Source organism: Dermacentor albipictus, chromosome 5, assembly GCF_038994185.2.
Source record: "Dermacentor albipictus isolate Rhodes 1998 colony chromosome 5, USDA_Dalb.pri_finalv2, whole genome shotgun sequence".
In the NCBI taxonomy this organism is placed as follows: domain Eukaryota; kingdom Metazoa; phylum Arthropoda; class Arachnida; order Ixodida; family Ixodidae; genus Dermacentor; species Dermacentor albipictus.
The window spans coordinates 162,287,313-162,310,086 of NC_091825.1; the positions used below are offsets into that span (position 1 = coordinate 162,287,313).

The window sequence follows — 22,774 nt, forward strand, 5'->3', positions numbered from 1 at the left end:
CGGGTGTCTTTCTCGAAAGCTCGGACGAAGCGAAAGACAACGCGCATGCGCACCTCGTGATCACGTATGAGTCGAGCACTGCCAACGCCTGAACAAATTCTCAGGCCTGCGCATAAAATTTTGGCATCACCAGCTGCCGACCAGCCGTTCGCGACAGCTCCGCAACAGTTCTTCAACCTCATTTCGCCTCGCCGTGTGTTCCTTTTCCGAATAGTTTATATACGACCGTCGCTTTTGCGACATGTTATCGGTGGGCTATGAAAGGCTAAATGTGCGATGCCAGACACGTGTTGCGCGCAACGCTGTTCTGGAGGCCATTCGATAGGAAACAAGGTGTGAGCATTTTCATCTAAGATAATGAAAATGCTTGCACACGGAGCAGATGCATCCCTGCCATTCCTCAAAAGTTGCCTACCTAGAAGGTAGGGTTCTTTCCGTGAGCCGGCGCTTTTTCCAGCACAATTCACCGCTGCTCGTGTTCCCTGTGCTCAATGTCTTAAACAGGGCGTTTTCAAACAAAAGCGCCGCGTTGGAAAAAAAAAGAGAAAGCAAAACAACAACAGCAAAAAAAAGAAACGTAACGGTGATAGCAACGGTGAATGCGAAGGACTGGTGGCCGCCATTTCCAGAGAGACCGTAGGGCTTCAGTGGTTTCTGTGTAGGGGACCTACTTCATTTATTATTTATCTTCACAATACTAGATGCATAATATCCAAGCAGGCGTCTCTTTTTGCTCAACACGTACGTCCTTGTGTACAGCGAATGATAGGCTTTAGTTCTAGAACGTGTATAAGAACCTGAAGGATAACGGTTACGTTGTCACTCATTCATTTATACAGTCCGCCATATATGATGTGTGATATCCGGCGTAGTGCTGTACATTTTGTTTGGAGGTCGAAGGAGTTGGTTATGCAGAAATGGTTCGACTGCCGCACTATAGGTAGCTTTTATCAGCAGCAAACTCAGTGAAAAGAAGAGCAGGCGTATTTTTTCTTTGGCTCACCATCGTAGTACTGAGGAAACTTCTTCTTGAAGAACACCAGGGCAGGCAGCGAAATGATTTCGTAAGCCTTGGCTATCTTCGGGTCGGTGACCTTGACGAAGTCGATGTCCAGTGCCTCTGCTTCGTCGTCGATGTTCTCGAGCTCGGCAAGAACCTTGTCGCATTCCGCGCACTTCGGCTTAGCTGCGTGATGTCAAAGCATTGTGAGTGCAAATCTCATCTACACTCGTGCCATGGATTTGATGTTAAATAGGTAGGTGTAGTCGAGCGGCTCTTGCAGTTATAGTATGGTAATAAATCATTCACACACTGCGAAAATAAACGTGTTCACAAACGCACCTTTGACATCGTTAGTTGACATTGCCGGCTGCTGCACAGTCGTGGCACAGCTAGTGCATTCGCGAATAGCTGTGCAGGAGATGGCGTCGGCAGGGGGTGACCGCGAGTTAACGAAGATAAAATTTAACAATAGTGCGAGAGCGCTACTCTCCGCGTTAGGTGAACGGTTTATAATGACAACCGTTTTGCACTGCACAGCCTAATCTATCGCATGTGTCGTACTTTGCCGAACTGCTGTAAAGGAATACTTTATTAGATGTCAGACCTACTGAGCCAATAGTTGGTAACACCTTGTAATTATTTTTTATCTGTGCTTGATCAGGAATGTTAGGTCATTCCCACATGGACCAAGCGTACCTAATTCTGGTGGAGCTGTCTCCCTGCGCTATTTATCGCCTGACCTGGGAGGCGAACCCTCAAACGCAACTGCAGCAATCGCACTCTGCGAGACTCACTGAAGAAAACTGCCACGTAGTCGCTAGTGCTGAGCAGCTTCTCCAGCATCTTCTGGTTGACACTCTCGATTTGGTCTGGAATGTCCAACGTCTCCTCGCTCGTCATCCACTTCAAAATCTCGTCTTCGTCCATGAGGTCCCCTGCAGGAAAGCACCACGCGACCGTTGACTCACTCGGTGAGCAGTGGACCCCCACGAAAGCCGATCCCAATGCCTTCGCATGACGCCAGCAGTTCTATGCAGATAGAGCTACGGCTGTGCCCCCGTTGACCTTCTCGGGCAATTACGTATTTATTCATCCTGTCGTACTATCGACTGGAGATCGTGGTCAATCGACTGAAGCTATGAGAACCAACGAACCGATCGTAAAACAGTGAAAACAAAAGCCTACCTTTGTAATGAACAGGCTGACCATTCCTGAACAAGACGATGGCCGGAAGACGGGTCACTCCGGCCTGCTTTTTGGCCAACTTGGTGTCATCGGTGGTCACGATAATTATGCCGTGGTCGTCGGACTCGTCATCAATATTTTCGAGCTCTGCCAGGATTTTCGGGCACTCCTTGCAGTTATCAGGCGCTGCGACAAGGAAACGCACGTCTCTGAATGACATACATGACCCGTAATTACTGGCAAGCCGGCAAGCTGGCAAGCCGCATGTGAGGCAGCTCGAGGCTGATGATTCACACGGCTAGTGATAAAAACATCCCAGAAAACTATCGTCCTATCTCCACCCTAACTGCTATAAATATTGTATTCGAAAAATTAATAGTCAAACGAATTATGTCTTAGCACCAAAGTATTATACACCCTGTCAGCATGGGTTTAGAAAGGCTAGGTCAACTGACACGGCAGTCTTGTCCTTATCTGATCTTATTAACTTCCACTTAAATAACAATGGAACAGCTGTAGGTATGTCTCTTGACATAAAGAAAGCCTTTGATACTGTCAACCGCAGCACATTATTAAACAAACTGGAATGATATGGCTTTCGTGGAATCTGCCTAGAATTCTTTAAAAATTATCTAGAAAACCATAAATAGACATTGCAAATAGATCATACCTGGTCTGAGTTTCTTGAAACAGTCTTGGAGTATACCTGTAGTTTAGTTCTTGGACCAATATTTTTCGCACTATACATTAACGACCTTCCTAGAGCGGTAAAATCTTTTCAATATTTATGTATGCTAACGATACAGCTCTCATATGTGCCCAAGACTCTCCAGACCATACCTTTATTTGTGCGAATTCAGAGCTTGATGATATCCACAAGTGGTTCTGTTCAAACAAGCTAACGTTAAATTCACAGAAACCCAAGTATATTGTTTTTAATACACCGTGCAAAATTCTAGAGAAATACTCACGAACACTTACACTAAATAATTTAGCGTTAGAACGAGTGAATTCGGTAAAATATCTAGGCGTTATACTTGACGAATCTTCTAACTGGAAACCTCACATCGACGAAGACTAAGAAACTTAGTAATGGTTGTTTTCTCATGTACAAATGCCGAGACATATTTGACATACCGACATTACCAATAATTTATTTCAGTATACTTAATAGCCACTTAAATTACTGTTTAGTTGCCTGTAGTCACACGCACACCGCTCATATTTAGAACCAGTTACAAGCGCTCCAGGAAAGAGCAGTACGCTTTGTGGCAAATTCGGACCGTGCTGCACATGCACCGCCACTCTTAATCCGAAGCCTAAGTGTGCCGTTCGCCACTCTTGCTTGATTATAAAACTGCGCTAATGGTCCATTCTGGTACAAGCACAAACTATCCAGTCTTCTAATCACATTTTTAATGTTCTCACTACGAAAGCCGTAGCAAAGTACGAGGCAATTACGTCACTGTGGAAGCAGAAAATATCTACGGTAAGAAAACTTACAACTAACGGAGTCGCCGTATGGATTAACCTTCCACTAGAACTAAAACAGAGTAAGGATTTCTCCTTAGCATTGAAAAGACATTTCCTAAGTAATATGTAGGCACTCAATATATTCACTGCTAAAAACCATTTGTTAAGACGAGTAATAATTTTGAACTGACTACCATGTATAATTGTGTTGTACTCGTACATACATTGTGTACATACATAATTGTGTTGTACTCTGTGCATACATGGATGTGTTGCTTATTCTATTGTAAGAATATGTGTACTAATGTTATGAAACGTACCTGTATAAATGCAGGAAACATTTGAAATAGTATTGCAGCGTAATAATCGTGTTATATTTAGTTTTTAAGTGTTACAATGTTAGTCAAAATATTTTTGTATGTATCATTATTGTTTTGTTATGTGGCATGCTCCGTTTCATAATTATACTTAAATGAGTCGCAACTAGCCCCAGTCTAAGCATTCGGGTACGTTACTGCAATTCCATTTTTGTAAATTCTTTTATTTCAATAAAATTCAATTAAGTTAAACTCAGGCGATAGCTGTGCGTGTTTTCATGTGCGCCATATTTCACCACTGGCGCGGCAGTTGTCTGGTGAAAGTGCTGGTAGAAAGTACTTTGAACATGGTGGCCAATGAGTGAAAGAAGCAAAATCTCATTTCCTTCTGCACTGGTCAGTTGCCAATGTTAGTGTCATATCTGTAAGTAAAGCGTTCTAGCCAAGAATTTTTTATCATCATCATCATCATGATCGTCATGAAAGCCTGCAGCTGCCTGCCATGGCGCTTAAAGGGCCCCTTACCAGGTCTGCCCATTTTGAGCTGACAAGCGCAGAGCGTACAATGCGCGATAACGATCGTGTCTGCAAAGTATTACGTAGCTGCGCGCGGCGGAAAGGTCTGACATTTCACACCGAACGCCGTTTCCCCTTCTCCTCGCGGCCGCCAGAGGATTACGTACACGTGCGCCTACGTACTCGTGTCCGCTCTGTGACGTCGCTCGTGGTGAGACGTGACTTCGAGGATTATTCAAGGTTAAATCTGTTATTTGTGAAATATGTTGCTTGAATAGACGAATTAAAGCTCAGAGAAATAATAAAACACAAACCGAATGTCTGCATGTTTTTGTTTTACTTCTCACCGCAGCAAGAGAGATGTACTTCCGCTTTGTCTGCTTCTTCCCACGTCGTGCAGTCGCGCGCGCAGACACAGAAACTATGTCATTTTCTACCGTGTTCCAGCGCGGGACCATGCTCTGTGATCCGCTCAGTATTCGTGTAGCGCAGACCTATAGCACTAGTCAGGTGTCCTCGAGCACAGCGAGCAAAATCGTGCGCTGCGCGAAACGAGGCAATCGCAAATGCTCACACGCGACGCCGTCAGCGGAAGTGCGCCGCGCCGCAAAAACGCGAGGAGACAAAAAAAAAAATGAAGGCAGGGTCCGTGACGTATGCGTCAAGCGATCCTCGAGGACCGGTATGGGAGAACGCTGGGAAGGAATTTCGCTTGGTTTAGAGACAGGGAAATAAAATATAGCTGCAACTTCGCTATGGCCAAATTCTCACATTAAAAACAAAAAGCATCGTGGGACGGAAACGCACCAAAGAACACCATGACGTATTCTTTTTGACGGAGCAGCATTTCCAGTATTTCTTCGGTGACCTCCTCAATGGTGTCCTCGGACTTTTGGTGTAGGACCCACTTCAGGACCTCCTCTTCGTCTTTCAGGTTACCTGCAATGAAGCACGCTGTAATTGACAACGCACGCCTCTCGTAGCAGCAAAGTGGTAGCGAAGGCCGTCCTCGTAAGAGTATATACGCTCCTCGTGGCTCCGAGACCGCAGTTTCTGTCGCCTCCGATGCTCGACATCGCGATGCGGCGGGCTCTTGCGGTTTGGATGTGCGCCAGCGGCGTCATGTGTTCTGCTACCGATGTTTGTGAGGAAGTCGGCTCAAGACGTAGCCTTGCATACGTATATAGCAAGCGTGCGACATTTAAGATCAACAGAAAATAAAACTAACCGGAGAAATAGATAAGTCGGTAATCTAGCGAGACAATATTTCGTTTGGGAAACAGGTTTCATCATTCTCAAATGGGTGCCAGGGAGGCTTAAATTCCGTAGCATACTTTGACAAGTTGGTTTAAAATGAAATGAATTAAATTATGGGGTTTTACGTGCCAAACTCACGATCTGATTATGAAGCAGCCGTAGTTGGGGACTCCGGAATAATTTGGACCACCTGGAGTTCTTTAACATGCACCTATATCTAAGTACACGAGTGTTTTCGCATTTCGCCCACATCGAAATGCGGCCGCCGTGGCCGTGATTTGATTCTGGTATTTCGTGCAACCACGGCGGGTGACAAGTTGGTGGGTCTCTTAGCTATAAAATTCTTTTCCATGAAAGAGAGGAAGAGATAAAGCAAGAGGTGAAAGGCAGTGAGGTTAACCAGATTAACTGTCCGGTTGGCTACTCTGCACAGGAGGATTGGGCAAGGGCAGAAAATATTAGAAAAGTGGAGCAGATAAAAAAAAAATGAACGCATCAGTTCGTATATATACACTATTGATTTTGATCTATCCCGTTGGTTTTAAAAACAGCACTAGCGCATTTAAATCATTTCGGGCCCACGTCGGCTGCAACCAGGGTCAAATAATTTTAGCTTCCGTAAAGGGACGGTTGTCAGTTTTGTCAAGCGTGGTGCTGAGGACTTTTCTTTGTACATTGAAACGACTACAATCGCCTATTGGCACTCACAAACTTCACTTTCCTTGCTTGTGGCCTTTCTGATGAGGTAGTAGTTGGCATTAGTAAAATATACTCCAAGCCATACACGACAAATAGGAATTGCTTCCCGTCGCGGAAAAATGAACGGAATCATAGGCGGTGTCTTGTGAGGGCAAGGTTAATAAATGAAGTATGGGACGCGCCAACGTTCAAGGACAATAGTTTGGCTACACTTACGCTGACATATACGGACTGAATGGGGGCAATACGAAGGAACAATTAGCAGTACCGCCTGTAGAAAGCATTTATATTAGAGTGACAGACAGCAGCGCACAGGTAGCCAATTGAGTGAGGGTGTCGGCTTACAGCGAAATATCATCGCGGCTTTTTAGTTCAGGCAGATGTGTCGATTGCGTATTTCCTCACTCATGTTCTTCGGTTCCCTCGCTGCTTCTGTGGTATTGCAAGCAGTCCACATACTCGTGTGTCTTATTAGGCTGTGCCATTCTGTTCCTGTCCACTCGCTCCTCCTTTTCCAAGCCTTAAAATGGCTCATTGAGTATTCTAGGGCGTGACTATCTGGCTTTCTGTTCGGGTCGTTGGTTACTTGAGCAGTGTTTTCTGAATATTTCCTCCTTCCCCATCATCATCATCATCATCATCATCATCATCATCATCATCATCATCATCCCACTTTATGTCCACTGCAGGACGAAGGCCTCTCCCTGCGATCTCCAATGTCCCCTGTTCTGCGCCAATTCCGATTCCAACTAGCGCCCGCAAATTTCCTAATTTCATCCTAGTCTACTGCCGTCCTCGACAGCGCTTCCGTTCTCTTGGTACCCATTACGTAACCCAATTGACCCAACGGTTATCTAACCCATATTAGGCAGCAAACCAGGAGGTATCTGACAATAACTTGCGCGCCTTCCTTTTTCTGTCGCTCTCTCTGCCTTAAAGGTCTGCCCTGCAAAGTTGCTACGCATAATTTTCTCGCTCGGAATTACCGCCTGGCTTCTACCGTGGCTTTGGCGTATGGCTCATGCACAAAGACGCACCTTCGTAGACGTTTGGGATCTTGTCCTCGAAGTACACGATGGCAGGCAGCTCGTCGAGGATGCCAAAGTCCTTGGCCACGCTGTCGTCGTCGATCTTGACGAAGGGCACCTTGTGCTTGTCCAGGTCGTCGTCAATGTTCTCCAGCTCGGCGAGTACCTCGGCGCTCCCTTTGTGGTCCTTGTCATCTGAGAGAGCCCGCATGCACCGGCCAATGCGAAATGTTTGCGGTCGTTCACGTTGATTTAACGTTAACGAGATTTTCATTTCGTTTTCCTCTCTTGGTTTTAATTAACGTATACAATGGCAAAGTGCACACTTTTGGTACCCAACAAATTTGTTAAAGGGACCCTACCGATTGTTATTAGGAAAGAAACACTTCTGTAGCAGCTGTTTTTTTTTTTATACTGTAAGGTCACATAAAACTGAAATAGCTGAATAAGTAAAACAAGAAAATACAGCAGTAGGGAAAATTTCACAAATGAGATACATTTTCTAACAATTTTCTTTTTTACGTCATCGAAAACTTTTTGAATGAAGATAACATTTTCTAAGCAGCTCCCCATCATGAATCTTTTCCTATCGTCTCGGACACTTCCTGAGCTATATTACACAACAATACTGCTTCTTGAAACTTTTATTTTTTAAATAATCAATTCGTAGCCCTTCATTCACAGTTTCAATCTTTCTAATTTCATCTTCACCGCTTTTAGCGCATGAAAAAAGAAGCGTAGGCGTTCAAATATGTATAATTGTACGCAGCAAAATCGGGACAGCCTCGTTAGTTTGCCCGAATTGCCACTACGTGGTGCTCCGCGGCCTTCCCTACTAGGCACCTACTAGGTTTTCTAACTTTACAATTACAAAGAGTGGCACCATGAAGTTAATGCAATAATTAGCGAATCAACAAAATTTTAGTAATGGATCGAGCGAACTGGCCTTATCACAATACATTCATTACCAGCTAATTAAAAACCATCAGCCACCGCTTGCGCAGAGAGTTCTTGGTGAGGACAAGCTTATATGTACCCCAAAAGCGCTATTTTTCAAAACAATAGTTTCAATCTCCCATTTTAAACGTAGTTCAGGAACTCTAGACAGCGCTTCTCCATTTTCCTTCTGTTTGTCCTATGCCATACGTTGTTCTATGGTTCACAATTCCACTAACTTGTGAGCTTTGTTTTCTGAAATATATATATTTTTAAGTTCTACACTTTAGTACACGTCATAGCATAGTGCCAAAAAGAAAGAGTAGTCCTGTTTAGTAAATGAACTACAAGGCGTTAATTGTGCCGGACTTACTTTCACCCATTGTGTTTCATTCACGAAAAATTAAGTCAACAAATTTCATTTACATACCCTGCGACAGTGGGCAAACTCGCAGTAGATATGTACTGGACTAGGTTGCACTCTTATAGAATTTTTGTGCGTTTGAATATATGCAAAGCTAGACGAAGTTGGGGTGCGCACCATGTGATTTCATATAAGGACGCCAAACACACCTAAAGTAACATTTGTGAGTTGAATTTATGTAAAAGACATTTGCATCGCCCTTTTTCTATAGTCTCAAAGTCATCTGTTGGCGTGCTGTACATTAAAATAAAGTATTGATGCAATGCAAATGAACAGTGACTCACAGAACAAGACTACCAGGAAAGGATTTTCGTCTATAAGCTCGAACAGCATCTTCTCCGTGATTTCCTCGATTTCTTCGGATTCCTTTTGCTTGATAAACCAGGCTAGGACTTTGTCTTCATCCATTAGGTCTCCTGAAAAAAAAAACAAATGTGCGTCGTTTGCAAGATGTGTCAGGATTTATGTTTCAGAATAAGAAACGCAAGTAAATCATGTGCCGCATGTAATTTCCGTGCTGTGAACCCTTGAACCTGTGCCGCCTAAATAGCAGAGGCGAGTCCGGCACTCGTTCGCCGCCCGATCGACCACCGGCCAGTGAGACACGCGGCGAACCACATGCGGCACAGCTATAGGAGGCGCTGTCAATAAGGCACGACTGCGAGACCGCTTACGAAGCAACTATGACGAAATTGTGAGGTAAGTGACGCCGGCCACGAACAGAGAACGGCGCTAAACGACAGGAGAAAGAGAGGGACACAGACCACAGCGCTCACTAACAACCAAGTGTCTTTATTCTTTCAGTCACGATGATGAGGAAGTAGATCAGTTTTATGAAGATGTTGAATTAACGATGAGAAAAGTGCAAACTCAGTATACTGTAGCAATGGGCGACATCAATGCAAAGGCGGGAAAAAAGCAGGCTGGTGAACAAAGAATTGGCAACTACGGCGTCGATTCTAAGAACGCTAGAGGAGAGAGGCTGGTAGAACTCGCAGAAAGGAATAAGCTTCGAATAATGAATACCTTTTTCAGGAAGCGTAGCAACAGAAAGTGGACCTAAAAATCCCAAATGGTGAAACAATAAATGAAATTGACTTCACACTTTATGTTGATCCCAGCATAATGCAGGATGTAGAAGTGATAGGTAGGGTAAAGTGTAGGGATCATAGGTTAGTGAGGGCTAGCATTCACCTCAATTTGAAGAGAGAAACGGCAAAATTGGTCAAGAAGCAGGTCAACCTAGAGTCAGTAAGCGTAAAAGCAGACAAATTCAGGCTGGTACTTGCCAACAAACATGCAGCCTTAGAACAGAGAGATGAGGATGATGATGACATAGTGGTAAATAATCAAACCGTAACGAGGCTGGCTTCAGAGGTAGCAATGGAAGTGGGAGGCAAGGCACCAAGGCAACCAGTAGGCAAGCTCTCCCAAGTAACAAAGGACTTAATAAAGAAACGGCAAAGAATGAATGGAATGAATAGAATTTATTGATAGGAAAGACAGAGAGGCCGACCTGAGCTAGTGCGCTCTAGTCTGCTACTCTGCACTGGGGAAGAGGGAAGGGGAGTGAAAGTATTGGGATGGATGATGATGATAAGAGAAGTGGTGAGTGCTTATGTACATGAGACAGTTGCCTCGCTAGAGCCGCTCGTCGAGCTTGGTGTCCTGCAGGAACTTCAACAATACTTTTGTTGCACGCACTGAAATTGCAGTGTCAGGCCATGGGCCGAGGATAGCTTCCTCCGACAGTAGTAGTCTGCCAACGCTGGCTAGGAAACTGTCTAACGTCCTTCGCTCCAGCATATATGCTGGGCAGTCGCACAGTGCGTGTTGCAGTGTTTCGGGCATCTGCCAGTGTAACAATCAGGGCTGTTCGATTGGCCGATGAGGTGTGCGTAGCGACGGGTGAAAGCAACGCCGAGCCGAATCCTGTGTTGCAATGATGTTTTGCTCCGTGTAAGCTTCGGGGGCAAACAGAATTTACCGTCTGGGTCAATCATATGTAGACGTCTGTGAATGTTATCAGAGTGGGCTCTGTAAGCCTTTGTAAGGTCCTGCATGAGTGCCTTGATCATGGAGTTGGTGTCAGGTCGCGAGTAGGCAATCCGTACTTCATCAGAGGAAGAGGAGGCCGATCTTGCCTCACTGAGAATGAAAGTGTCCAACTCAAGAGATAAGATAGAATTCGCGGAACTGTCAAAACTGATCAACAAGGCGAAAATAAGTGATATTCGAAACTATACTGTGAGAAAGACTGAAGAAGCCGTAAAACATGGACGCAGCCTGAAATCAGTGAGAAGGAAACTTGGCGTAGGACAAACCAAGGTGTATCACTGAAAGCTAAGCAGGGTAATAACATCAGCAATCTGGAAGGTATAGTAAAAGCAGTGGAAGAATTGTATACTGACCTGTACAGTACCCGGAGCATAGAGTTTCTCACTGTAACACCTAGAGGGTAATCTGGCGCCACCGTCTATGGGAGTTTCTTAAGGGGGCACCGTGCCGTCATGGGAATGACGGTATATGTGTCTGCGAGGCTCGTGTTGGCTGGTGTTGTAAGAGGCTTCGTCTAAAACGTGGATATGGCTACGCAAATAACGCGTTTTCAAAGCAAAATCTTCATAAAATGATTCCATTCACGCATATTACATCTTTACTCACCCACGATGCATGACCAAGCGAAGAAAAGCAAGAACAGACGACCAACTGTTTCAAAGCGAGCGCGAACCTTGTCGTCTGTCCTCCAACTTTAGCGGCCCGCTGATACTTTTTACGTGACATGTAGTTGTACACACAATAACAAGTTCTCATAGTTAAACAAGACATGTTTTCGCGTAATAATAAAGCTAAAACAGCTTTTCACGTGCTGCTCTAGTAGAAGATGAATCATTGTGACAGACGGAACGGTACTTGCCAAGCGCGTCTTCAAGGTGTCCTGTCTCTACGAGAATGATGCCGATCCGAAGTCACAGTATACCGGCATTCCCATGTATACCACAGCGCAGCAGCGCCAGATTTCCCTCTAGGTAATGTAGTGAGAAACTCTATGACCCGGAGGACTCAGGACAACTCCATTCGAAACACTAATGAACAGGATATAGAAACTCCTCCTATAACTAGCGATGAGGTCAGAAGGGCCTTGCAAGACATGAAACGAGGAAGAGCGGAAGGAGAAGATGGAATAACAGTCAATTTAATCAAAGATGGAGGAGACAATGCTTGGAAAACTGGCGGCTCTTCATATGAAGTGTCTATCGACTGCAAAGGCCCCAGAAAACTGGAAGAATGCAAACATTATACTAATCCACAAAAAGGGAGACGTTAAAGAATTGAAAAACTATAGGCCCATTAGCCTATTCCCAGTACTACATCAAATATTTACCAAAATAACCTCCAATAGAATAAGGGTAACACTGGACTTTCGTCAACCAAGGGAACAGGCTGGCTTCAGGAAGGGATACTCTACAATGGATCACACCAATGTCATTAATTAGGTTATCGAGAAATCCGCAGAGTACAGTAAGCCTCTCTATATGGTTTTCATAGATTACGAAAAGGTATTTGATTCAGTAGAGATGCCAGCAGTCATAGAGGCGCTACGCAATCAAGGAGTGCAGAACGCTTACCTAAATACCTTGGAAAATAACTACAGAGGTTCTACAGCTACCTTAATTATACACAAGAAAAGCAGGAAGTACCTATAAAGAAAGGGTTCAGGCAGGGAGACACAATCTCTCCAATGCTAATCACTGCGTGCTTGGAAGAAGTATTCAAGCTATTCAACTGGAAAGGCATAGGAGTAAGCATCGACGGCGAATATCTCAGTAGCCTTTGGTTTGCCGATGACATTGTTCTATTCAGCGACAATGCAGACGAGATACAACACATGATTGAGGACCTAAACAGGGAGAGTGTAAGAGTGGCGTTGAAGATTAATATGCAGAAGACAAAGATAATGATGAACAGCCGGGCAAAGGAACAAGAGTTGAGAATCGCCAGTCAGCGTTTAGAGTCTGTGAAGGAGTACGTTTACCTAGATCAATCAATCACAAGGAACCATGATCATGAGAAGGAAATTTACAGAAGAATAAATATGGGTTCGATCGCATACGGCAGACATTGTCAGCTCCTGACTGGAAGCTTACCATTATCATTGAAAATCAAGGTGTACAATCAGTGCATTTTACCAGTGCTGACATATGGGGCAGAGACTTGAAGTCTGACAAAGAAGCTTGAGAACAAGTTAAGGACTGCCCAAAGAGCAATGGGACAAAGATTGCTGGGCATACCGTTAAGAGACAGAAAGAGAGCGGTTTGGATCAGAGAGCGAACGGGTATAGACGATATTCTAACTGACATCAAGAGAAAAAAAATGGAGCTGGGCAGGTCTTGTAATGCACCGGTTAGACAACCGTTGCACCATTAGGGTTACAGAATGGGTAACAAGAGAAGGGAAACGCAGTCGAGGACGGCAGAAGACCAGATGGAGCGATGGAATTAGGAAATTCGCGGGCGCTAGTTGGAATTGGTTGGCGCAGGACAGGGGTCATTGGAGATCGCAGGGAGAGGCCTTCGTCCTGCAGTGGACATAAAAGAGGGTGCTGCTGCTGCTGATGATGATGTCTTTATTCCTTCAGTCAGCATATACAGGTTATCCTACATAACCTGAGCCAAAGTTTTAAACATGAAAGGCACTCTGGACGCGAGTTGAATCGAATGCATAATGTTGGCACTGGCCTAGAGTTACTTAGGCTATTTTTTATTTTTCCCTTAACTAAATGATTAGTTATCTTTATTTAATCTCGGCAGCAGCAGTCGCGGCGACCGCACGCTTTTCTAAGCTCTCCGGTGTACATCTTCAGGTGGTTGAAATCTTACCCTACTAGCCTGAGAGCTTTTACATTTGCCGTGGCTGCTGCTGCTGCATATTGTTGTGCCATTACCACAAGCCCGGATTCCGAATCTGCAAGATGCAGAATCTATCCTGCGAGCGCCCTAATTCTCCCTTCACAAGTCAAGGTGCTGAGCCGTCAGGCAGCGGTGTCCTGCGGGAGAAGCATCGGCAGGCGACGTGTTTAGACGTGTCAGCGTGTGCCAGACAGCCCGGCGCCGCACCTCCTTTTGCATGGAGGTCTCCGCGCGCGCGAACTTTGAACCGGGTGGCCAGCGCGGTCGCTGGTTGGACCCCTCGGACGACCGTCGTGTGCTGACTTTGTATGGGCCGTTTGAGTGACAATGGTTCCTCGGGGATTATAAAAGCAGCGACGCGCTGCCTGAAAAACAGGATCCGCCGACCCACCGGGAGACAGTGTCGCTCCCGACTGGGGTGAGATGTGTCACGCGTTTTCGCCGGACGTCGCCGTGCGAGAACAGTCGCGTTTGTTGTGAGCACTCGGCCCCAGTGCCGACCCGTTCATGTCCTGTATGATAACCTGTATATAATGTATAAAGTCCCTTTTGTTATTCTCATCGACGCCAGGCTCGGAGTCTTCGCTACCAACGCTCTGTCACGAAACGGGTGACGAGCGCTACGGGACCACAAAGCCGTAATCGTGGAACAGCGGTGAAAGTCCGTAACAGTGGCGGCACCGGGTACAAGTTCGTAACACTGGATGGCAGCTACGGGATTGACCGGCATCAGCTACCTCGGCGCGGTGAGTGCCTGAAGTTTACCTCAAACACCAGACTTTCTCTGACACAGGTTATAGTAGCTTAGGGAAGGATTTGGCGTTGCATTGTGATAACCTTGTGTGTTTCAAGCCTAGTAAGAGTATTTTGAAAACCAGGGGATGCTGAGGGGGTAAACAGGGCAGTGTGTGAAATACTTGCATATGTCTTACTAGTAGTGTTATAGTAGCGTACGGCAGGTATATTCAAAAAGGGTAAACAGCAGGAGGACAGTGTGAACGATGGAGAAGTACAAGGTGAAGGAACTTCTCGAAATTTGTGAGGAGTTGGGCATTGAGTTGGGCTCAACCAAAAGAAAGAATGCGATCCTTGAGGTCATGAGGACTGGGGACGTAACGGCTGAGGAAGCCGCTGAGGCCTGGGCGGATATCAATGAACGTCGGGAAAGGGAGGAGAAGGAACGTTGTGAGCAGGAAAGGAAAGAAAATGAACGTCGGGAAAGGGAGGAAAGGAGAGAAAAGGAACTTCGCGAGGAGGAAAAGGAGGAAAGGAGAGAGAGGGAGCGACGTGAGCACGAGCTTAAAATGAAAGAGTTGGAGATCCGAAATAACTCGCCGGCGCCTAGTCTTACTTCTAATGTTCCAAGAATACGAGATCAGCTTCCACCCTTTGTCGTCGGAGAGGATATGGCCAAATACCTCGTGAAATTTGAGCACGTGTGTGAACGGAATAGCATGGAGCGATCCCTTTGGGCACAGAATCTGTTAGCCTTGCTTCCTGGGGAGGCATCAGACGTAATAACTTGCTTATCGAAAGAGGCGTTTGAGAGCTACAGTGATGTGAAGGAAGCGCTACTGCGGAAGTACAAATTGTCGCCCGAAGCTTTCCGGCAGAGGTTCCGGTATGCAAAAAAGGGCAAGGAGTCGAATGTTGACTTCGCGTTTCGTCTAAAAGCCGACCTGGTGGAATGGCTGAAGGGCGAAGAGGTTTACGACGACCGCGACAAAATTGTCGAATGCATCGCGTTGGAGCAGTTCTACCGTTGCATTGATGAGGATGTCCGGCTCTGGCTGCAAGATAGGCTAAAGGAGGTTAAGCTAAACAAGGCAGCAGAGTTAGCGGAAGAGTATTACACCCGCCGCAGCTTACACAGCAAGGCAGTGCGTGTAGAAAAAGCAGATAGAAGAGATGGGTTTTACGGGAAGCCCGACGAACGGAAGGAAATCACGCGTCGCGAGTTTCGGGACGACGAGTCCCTTCCCAAAGAAACTGTAAGGGAAGGACAGAATGCATCTCAGAATGGTGACGATGGTCCGAAACAGCGAAACGATACGACGCGTTCTTTTGAAAAACGGAAACCGTTAACCTGCTACAATTGCAAAAAGCAAGGGCACATCGCTGCAAGCTGCCCAGAGAGAATTGCTTTTGCAACGATACAGGAAACTCACAAAAACATACGTCTATTGGAGCCCTATGTGCAGGAAATTAAGGTAAACGGCAAGAAGTGCCGAGCACTGCGGGACTCTGCAGCAGCTATGGACGTTGTTCACCCGTCTTTCGTCTCCTCGAGTGACTTTACGGGAGAGTGCGTTAGGTTAGGATACGGCAAGTGGCCGAGAAGGAGAGTGTCTGTTTACCGATCGCAACGGTTATCATTGAAGGAGAGTTTGGGAAACTTAACACCGAAGCCGCTGTGTCAGCCACCCTCCCGGAGCAATTTTCCTACCTCTTCTCAAATAACTCGGAGCAGCTGCTGAAGGATCAGGGCAAGTCATTCTTTGCCGACGTGGCGTACATGGCGCTCACGCGATCCAAAGCGCGCCCGCTGTCGAGAGAACTTGACTTTGCGTCGGTGAGCGAAAGGCGGTGCGGCACACGGACCGATCAAGGTAACTTGAGTTGCGAGCAGTCACGGGAGAGGCAGAGCTCGGAGGCTGGCCTAGACGAGCGGGTCCTGGAAGTGAGTGGGAGTGACGCGTGCAGTGCTAGCCGCGATATAGACTCGACGCCGCAATTAGGCGACGCGGGCTCCACACTCGCTCCGGTTTCCGCCAGCCGGCAGGAGCAGGCTGCAGTTGAAAGAGAAAGTCTGATTCGCGAGCAACAGGAAGATTGTTCACTAGCCGATCTGAGGAAGAGCATCAAACGGGGAGTGAAAAAAAAAAAGGGGTTTCATTTGGCAAGGAATCTGGCTTATTGTACCGCCGCTACACGGATAAGCAGGGTCGCAAATATAAGCAGCTTCGGATTCCGCGAAAATATCGCCGGGAAAAATGAATGACCTCATTTGCTTCCTCAGTGGTATGTTTTCGGTCCAAGTGATTTCAAGGGGACCATTCCATTTGTAATTATTATTGCTGATTAATAATTGTTTCTTGTCTATTCTGTTGCGTTGTTAATTTGAAAACTGATTGTTTGAGCCTTGTGTGCTAGATCGTACACCTGCCTCTTGTTGCAGCGGGAGCAAAAGGGGATAGCGATTTAGTTAGGTTGATTTGGATTATGGCCTTGTCTGGTGTTTGACGGGAGACAGAGGGCACTTGTTCGTGTTGGGTGTTGCCTTTTGCCGGTCGGTTTTGCAAGCTGCAGAACGACCAAGCGGGACCAGTGGCGAGAAGCAAGGTCTTAGGAACGACCCGAGCGGAGCTGGTCAAGGTGCCTTGGCGACGACGCGGTGAGCAGAGCTCCTGTCCTGGCGAGTCGGACCTGGGCACGTGAAGTTACCTGGCGTCCCGACACTGGACGTGAACTTGGACGAGCCTGACGAACGTGCGCGCCCGGCATCCGAGCCACGTGGAGGCAGCTCGTCTTCCCGGCGCCTTATCTGAGGGCGGGGATGCTGTTGTGCCATTACCACAAGCCCGGATTCCGAATCTGCAAGATGCAGAATCTATCCTGCGAGCGCCCTAATTCTCCCTTCACAAGTCAAGGTGCTGAGCCGTCAGGCAGCGGTGTCCTGCGGGAGAAGCATCGGCAGGCGACGTGTTTAGACGTGTCAGCGTGTGCCAGACAGCCCGGCGCCGCACCTCCTTTTGCATGGAGGTCTCCGCGCGCGCGAACTTTGAACCGGGTGGCCAGCGCGGTCGCTGGTTGGACCCCTCGGACGACCGTCGTGTGCTGACTTTGTATGGGCCGTTTGAGTGACAATGGTTCCTCGGGGATTATAAAAGCAGCGACGCGCTGCCTGAAAAACAGGATCCGCCGACCCACCGGGAGACAGTGTCGCTCCCGACTGGGGTGAGATGTGTCACGCGTTTTCGCCGGACGTCGCCGTGCGAGAACAGTCGCGTTTGTTGTGAGCACTCGGCCCCAGTGCCGACCCGTTCATGTCCTGTATGATAACCTGTATATAATGTATAAAGTCCCTTTTGTTATTCTCATCGACGCCAGGCTCGGAGTCTTCGCTACCAACGCTCTGTCACGAAACGGGTGACGAGCGCTACGGGACCACAAAGCCGTAATCGTGGAACAGCGGTGAAAGTCCGTAACAGTGGCGGCACCGGTTGGAAGTCGTAACAATATCAACTATCGCCTGTACTTGCTTTTCTGTACTGTTGTTGTCATAGCGTTATCCGAACAGCATGCTTATTTCTCCCTTTGTCCAGTGTAAATGTCAAAGGAGCTTGTTAAACTTTTCGAAGAACTGAAACGAGACCTTAAACAAGAGTTCCGCAAACTGCGGGAAAGTCTCGAAAGGGACATAAGAAAGGACATCCGCGAGATAAAGAAATGCGTAGGCTTCATAAAAAAGAGTTATGAAGAAATGAAAACGTCCGTGAACGACCGTGAAATTGGAAAATGGGGACCCAAGAACATCCGTGGCAAATCTAGAAAAGGAACGAGACGCTTTGCGTACTCAAGTTAGAGAGCATGAAGTGAGACTTCTACAAAATGGACAGCACATGCGGTTTCACAGCGTTGAAGTGAAAGGTGTTCCAAAGACGCAAGGTGAGAATGTCATGGAGATCACAAAAAAGATAGCAAAGGCTATTAAGATGCCCCTTGAAAGTGGAGACATGGAGGTCTGTCACCGCGTTCGAACCTTGGTAAATACAGAAGCTCCAAATACGGTGGCGCAGTTTGCTCACAGATCAGTCCGTGACTGCTTTCTTGAGAAAGCTCGAAAGCAGAGGATAACGTCAGAGGACATTGAACTTGAACCCACGACCCCCGTCTTCATTAATGAGCACTGCAGCCCTTCTATGAAGAAACTGCTCGGTGCGGCAAATGGAAATAAAAGAAGAGTGGCCGCGGAAATATGCATGGACGCGGTATGGCAAAATATTTGTGCGCAGAACAGATACCTCAGCAGTCATAGCGATCATCCAGTTTGATGATTTGCATCAAATTGTGTAGTTGTACCTGCAGGCACCTAAAATGTGTTGCAGGCACCCGACATAGTTTATCAGCCGCAATAAATTAAGCATATAGTGAAACCAAAAAAAAAAAAATCTGCTTTGTCCATTTTTCATTTAAACGTTAGATCCTTAACAAACCATGAAGGGGAATTAGCTGTTCTACTGGATACTTTCGGAGTGTCTCTTAAAGCAATAATGTTAACTGAAACCTGGTACACAACAGCATCGATTGTATTTCACTGTCCTGGCTATCAGTGCTTTTATCATAACCGCCAAGAGAAAGGGGGAGGCGGCGTCGCTCTTCTGCTTAAAGGAGCAGTATCGTGCGAAATAGTCGCAGAATACACGACGACAACTGTTAATTACGAGGTGCTCACTCAACGAATTTCGAACAAACTTTTCTTCGTTATTTACAGGCCACCATCTGGAGCCATTAATCGCTTCTTTGAACTTCTTGAAACAACTTTAGCTATGCATCTGATCAATCTTTAGATATCGTTCTAGGTAGTGATATTAACATAAATATACTTTCATTGACTCAATACCAAAAGGACCCCAATACTTAATTGCTGCGGATGTTTTTTTTTCAGCGTAATAACAAAGCCGACGCGAGTGACTTTAGAAAGTGAATCTTTATTAGATGCATTTATTACAAATTTTGACAGTAATTTAGTAACTGCAGGCGTAGTTTATACCGACATTATTGATCATCTTGGAACCGTCATGATAGTTGATAAGGCTGTTCATGTTAATCAAAAGAAGAGGCAAATAATTTATGCACAATCTATAACGAAAAAAAAATCTCGAATCAATTTTTTTATGCCATTAGCCAACAGACCTGGAACCACGTTTTTGAGGCAGATAATAGTGGTACCGCTTACCTTTTACCTTAACTTCCTCACTACATTCGAGGCTATCTATGACGCACATTTTCCACTAAGAAAGACAGCCACGCCATCAAAGGCACGGAAACCCTGGATGACGTCTGACTCGCTCCAAATAACCAAGCATAAGAACAGAGTGTACGCACAGTTTGTACAATCAAAAGATGAAAAGTTGCTTCGGCAGTTCCAAAAGTACAGAAATAATCTACCATCAAAACTCAATGTGGCTCGAGATGCCTGTTTCACAAATGTGTTTTGGAGCCCTGATGAACAACGATCGGACGTAATCTGGCGGTAACTGAATTCCTTACGGCAACAAAACACCCTTGATACTTCTGATAACGTTCAACATGAAGAAAAACGAGTTTACGGGACCTGTTTAGCTGACGCTTTCAACAATTTCTTTATTTTACAGGCATCTCAGAGTCAGCTAGAGCGCAACCAAAATTATACTGAATCCATAAAGGGATGCAGCTGTCCATCATGCCTTTTCGTTGCGCGCACCCAACTACACAGAAGTTTTCTCGTGCATAAGTAGTATTAAATATAGAAAGTCACTAGATGCAAGTGGTCTTCAAATAGCGCCCATTAAACATGTTATTCACCTAATATACCCGGCTGTTACTCACATTTACAAGCTCATATTATGTACCGCTGTATTTCCAAAGGCACTGCAAATGGCTCGAGTGATACCGGTTTTTAAATGTGGCGACAAGAATTTTATTAATTACTATCGTCCCTTTTCTCTACTGCCGGCATTATCGAAGGCTATACAAAAATTAATGCATGGTAGGGTACTATCTTTTTTTTTTTGAAAAACATAACCTGCTCCTTGACTTTCAGCACGGGTTTCGAAAGAATCGGTCCACTGAAACAGCATTACTGACTCAAAAAGAAATCATAACAGATATGTTCCAAAATAAGGAGATATGTGCAGGCATATATATAGATTTTACTAAGGCTTTTGACTTGATAAACCACAGAATTTTACTGCATAAATTGGCAAACTATGATGTCTCAGGGAAAGCTCACGACCTTATGAAATCCTATTTGTCGAACCGAACACAATATGTAGACTTTAAAAATTCATTGTCTTCAATAGAAAATATTAGTGCAGGAGTCCCTCAGGAAGCATTTTGGAATCGCTTTTATTTGTAATCTATATAAATGATATTGTGCAATGTGTAACTGGTGGTAAGATTGTATACTACGCTGATGACACTTCGGTGTTCATATCCGGGAGATCAGAAAGTGACATTGAAGAGAAAGCAATCAGAACACTGAATGCAGTAAATACGTGGGCAAAATCAAATTATTTGAAGAATAATTCTAAAAAGACAAAAATAATATTGTACTTTCCAAAAGGGAAGCAAATTTCTAGGTCGTTGAACGTGTTCTTAAGCTTTGATACTGTTGAAACAGTAGATTCTGTTAAACTCCTTGGTGTTATATTTTCAAAGCATTTGACTTGAAATGATCATATTGACTATATTATATCAAAATTTTCTTCAGCTGTCGGTGTTATGTTGAGCCTGCGCGTTATTGTTCCTGTCAAAGTTAGGCTGTTCCTGTACAACTCATTAGTTCTCTCTCTCTCTTGCAATATTGTTGTGCCGTTTGGGGCACTGCGGTTGTCACAAATTCACCCAAGCTTCACGTTAGTAGAGAGAAAATCAGACATCCACCCGTTCGTAGCAATTGCTACAAAGGAAACCCATGCGGGTTCCTCGAAAGAAAAGCCTCAGAGTTGAAGAAAAATTCGTCCTGATCCGGGACTCGAAACCGGGACCACCGCCTTTCCGGGGCAGACGCTCTACCATCTGAGCTAACCAGGCGGCTAGCAGATGGCAGGGTGAAGTCGAATTTGTCGACAACACGAAGCAAAGCCAAGAGTTTGGCGTAGTAGTTCTGCGGAAACACGCAGGGTGGAGAGAAGTAATTATTAAAGGGAAAATCAGACATCCACCCGTTCGACATCCAGACATCAAACATCCACCCGGCTTTCCTTTCGAGGAACCTGCATGGGTTTCCTTTGTAGCAATTGCTACGAACGGGTGGATAATGCTGGGCCACCTGGGCCACCGGTACAGACTGTTTATCACGCTATCCAGTGGACGAACCACTCGCCGACCCTGACCTCGATACCGACGCTTGCGTTTTCTCCGTCTCTCAGCTGCTGCACGTTGCCGACGAGCAACGCCGTGATGCCACCTTGCGCGCCGTCATTGATGGCTTGGAATCTTCGCCTTCGGATCCGTCCCTTCACCTGTTTGTTCTCTGGGATGGTGTATTATATCGCCATAATGTACGCCCCGACGGTCCTGCCTTACTCCTCGTCATTCCTAAGCACCTCCGGTCAGCTGTTCTCCAAGAACTTCACGATTTACTAACGGCAGGTCACCTTGGCATCTCCCGCACCTACGATCGGATTCGCCGACACTTCTTTTGGCCAGGCCTTGCCCACTCCGTCCGGAAATACAGTGCGGCGTGTGAGAAATGCCAGCGCCGAAAAACACCACCGACGCTCCCTGGAGGGTGCCTTCAACCGCTCGACATTCCTTCGGAGCCGTTCTTGCGCGTTGGCTTGAACTTACTTGGCCCTTTGCCTATATCCACGTCTGGCAACAAGTGGGTCGCTGTGGCGACAGATTACGCCACGCGCTACGCCATCACCAGATAACTTCCAACAAGCTACGCCACAGATGTCGCCGATTTTCTTTTACGCGACGTGATTCTGCAGCACGGTGCTCCACATCAACTGCTCACTGACCTTGGTCGGACAGTTCTTTGTAAAGTCATCGCTGTCATCCTGCAGTCCTGCTCAACCAAGCACAAGCTGACTACGACTTGCCACCCACAGACTAATGGTCTCACGGATTGTCTGAATCGCACTCTAACAGACATGCTTGCAAAGTATGTCTCGTCCAACCATACTAATTGGCACCTTGCCCTACCCTGTGCTACTTTTGCACATAATTCTTCGCATCACGGCACTGCCGCTTATTCCCCGTTATTTCTGTTGTTCGGCCGAGAACCCACATTGCCACTGGACGCAACCATTTC

The 22,774-nt window shown here is 46.0% G+C and overlaps 1 protein-coding gene across 3 annotated transcripts in view; it reads right to left on the minus strand.

Moving 5' to 3' along the window:
• hlk (hulk) overlaps positions 1-22,774 on the minus strand; it is a 135,815-nt gene that overhangs the window by 56,239 nt on the left and 56,802 nt on the right. For all 3 annotated transcript variants that reach the window (XM_065434514.2, XM_065434512.2, XM_065434513.2), the window contains exons 13-18: positions 9,123-9,254; positions 7,488-7,673; positions 5,302-5,433; positions 2,189-2,374; positions 1,798-1,938; positions 1,004-1,186 (exon numbers count right to left, since the gene is read on the minus strand). In XM_065434514.2, coding sequence (XP_065290586.2) covers positions 1,004-1,186; positions 1,798-1,938; positions 2,189-2,374; positions 5,302-5,433; positions 7,488-7,673; positions 9,123-9,254 — 960 coding nt within the window. The remainder of the gene's footprint in view (positions 1-1,003; positions 1,187-1,797; positions 1,939-2,188; positions 2,375-5,301; positions 5,434-7,487; positions 7,674-9,122; positions 9,255-22,774) is intronic.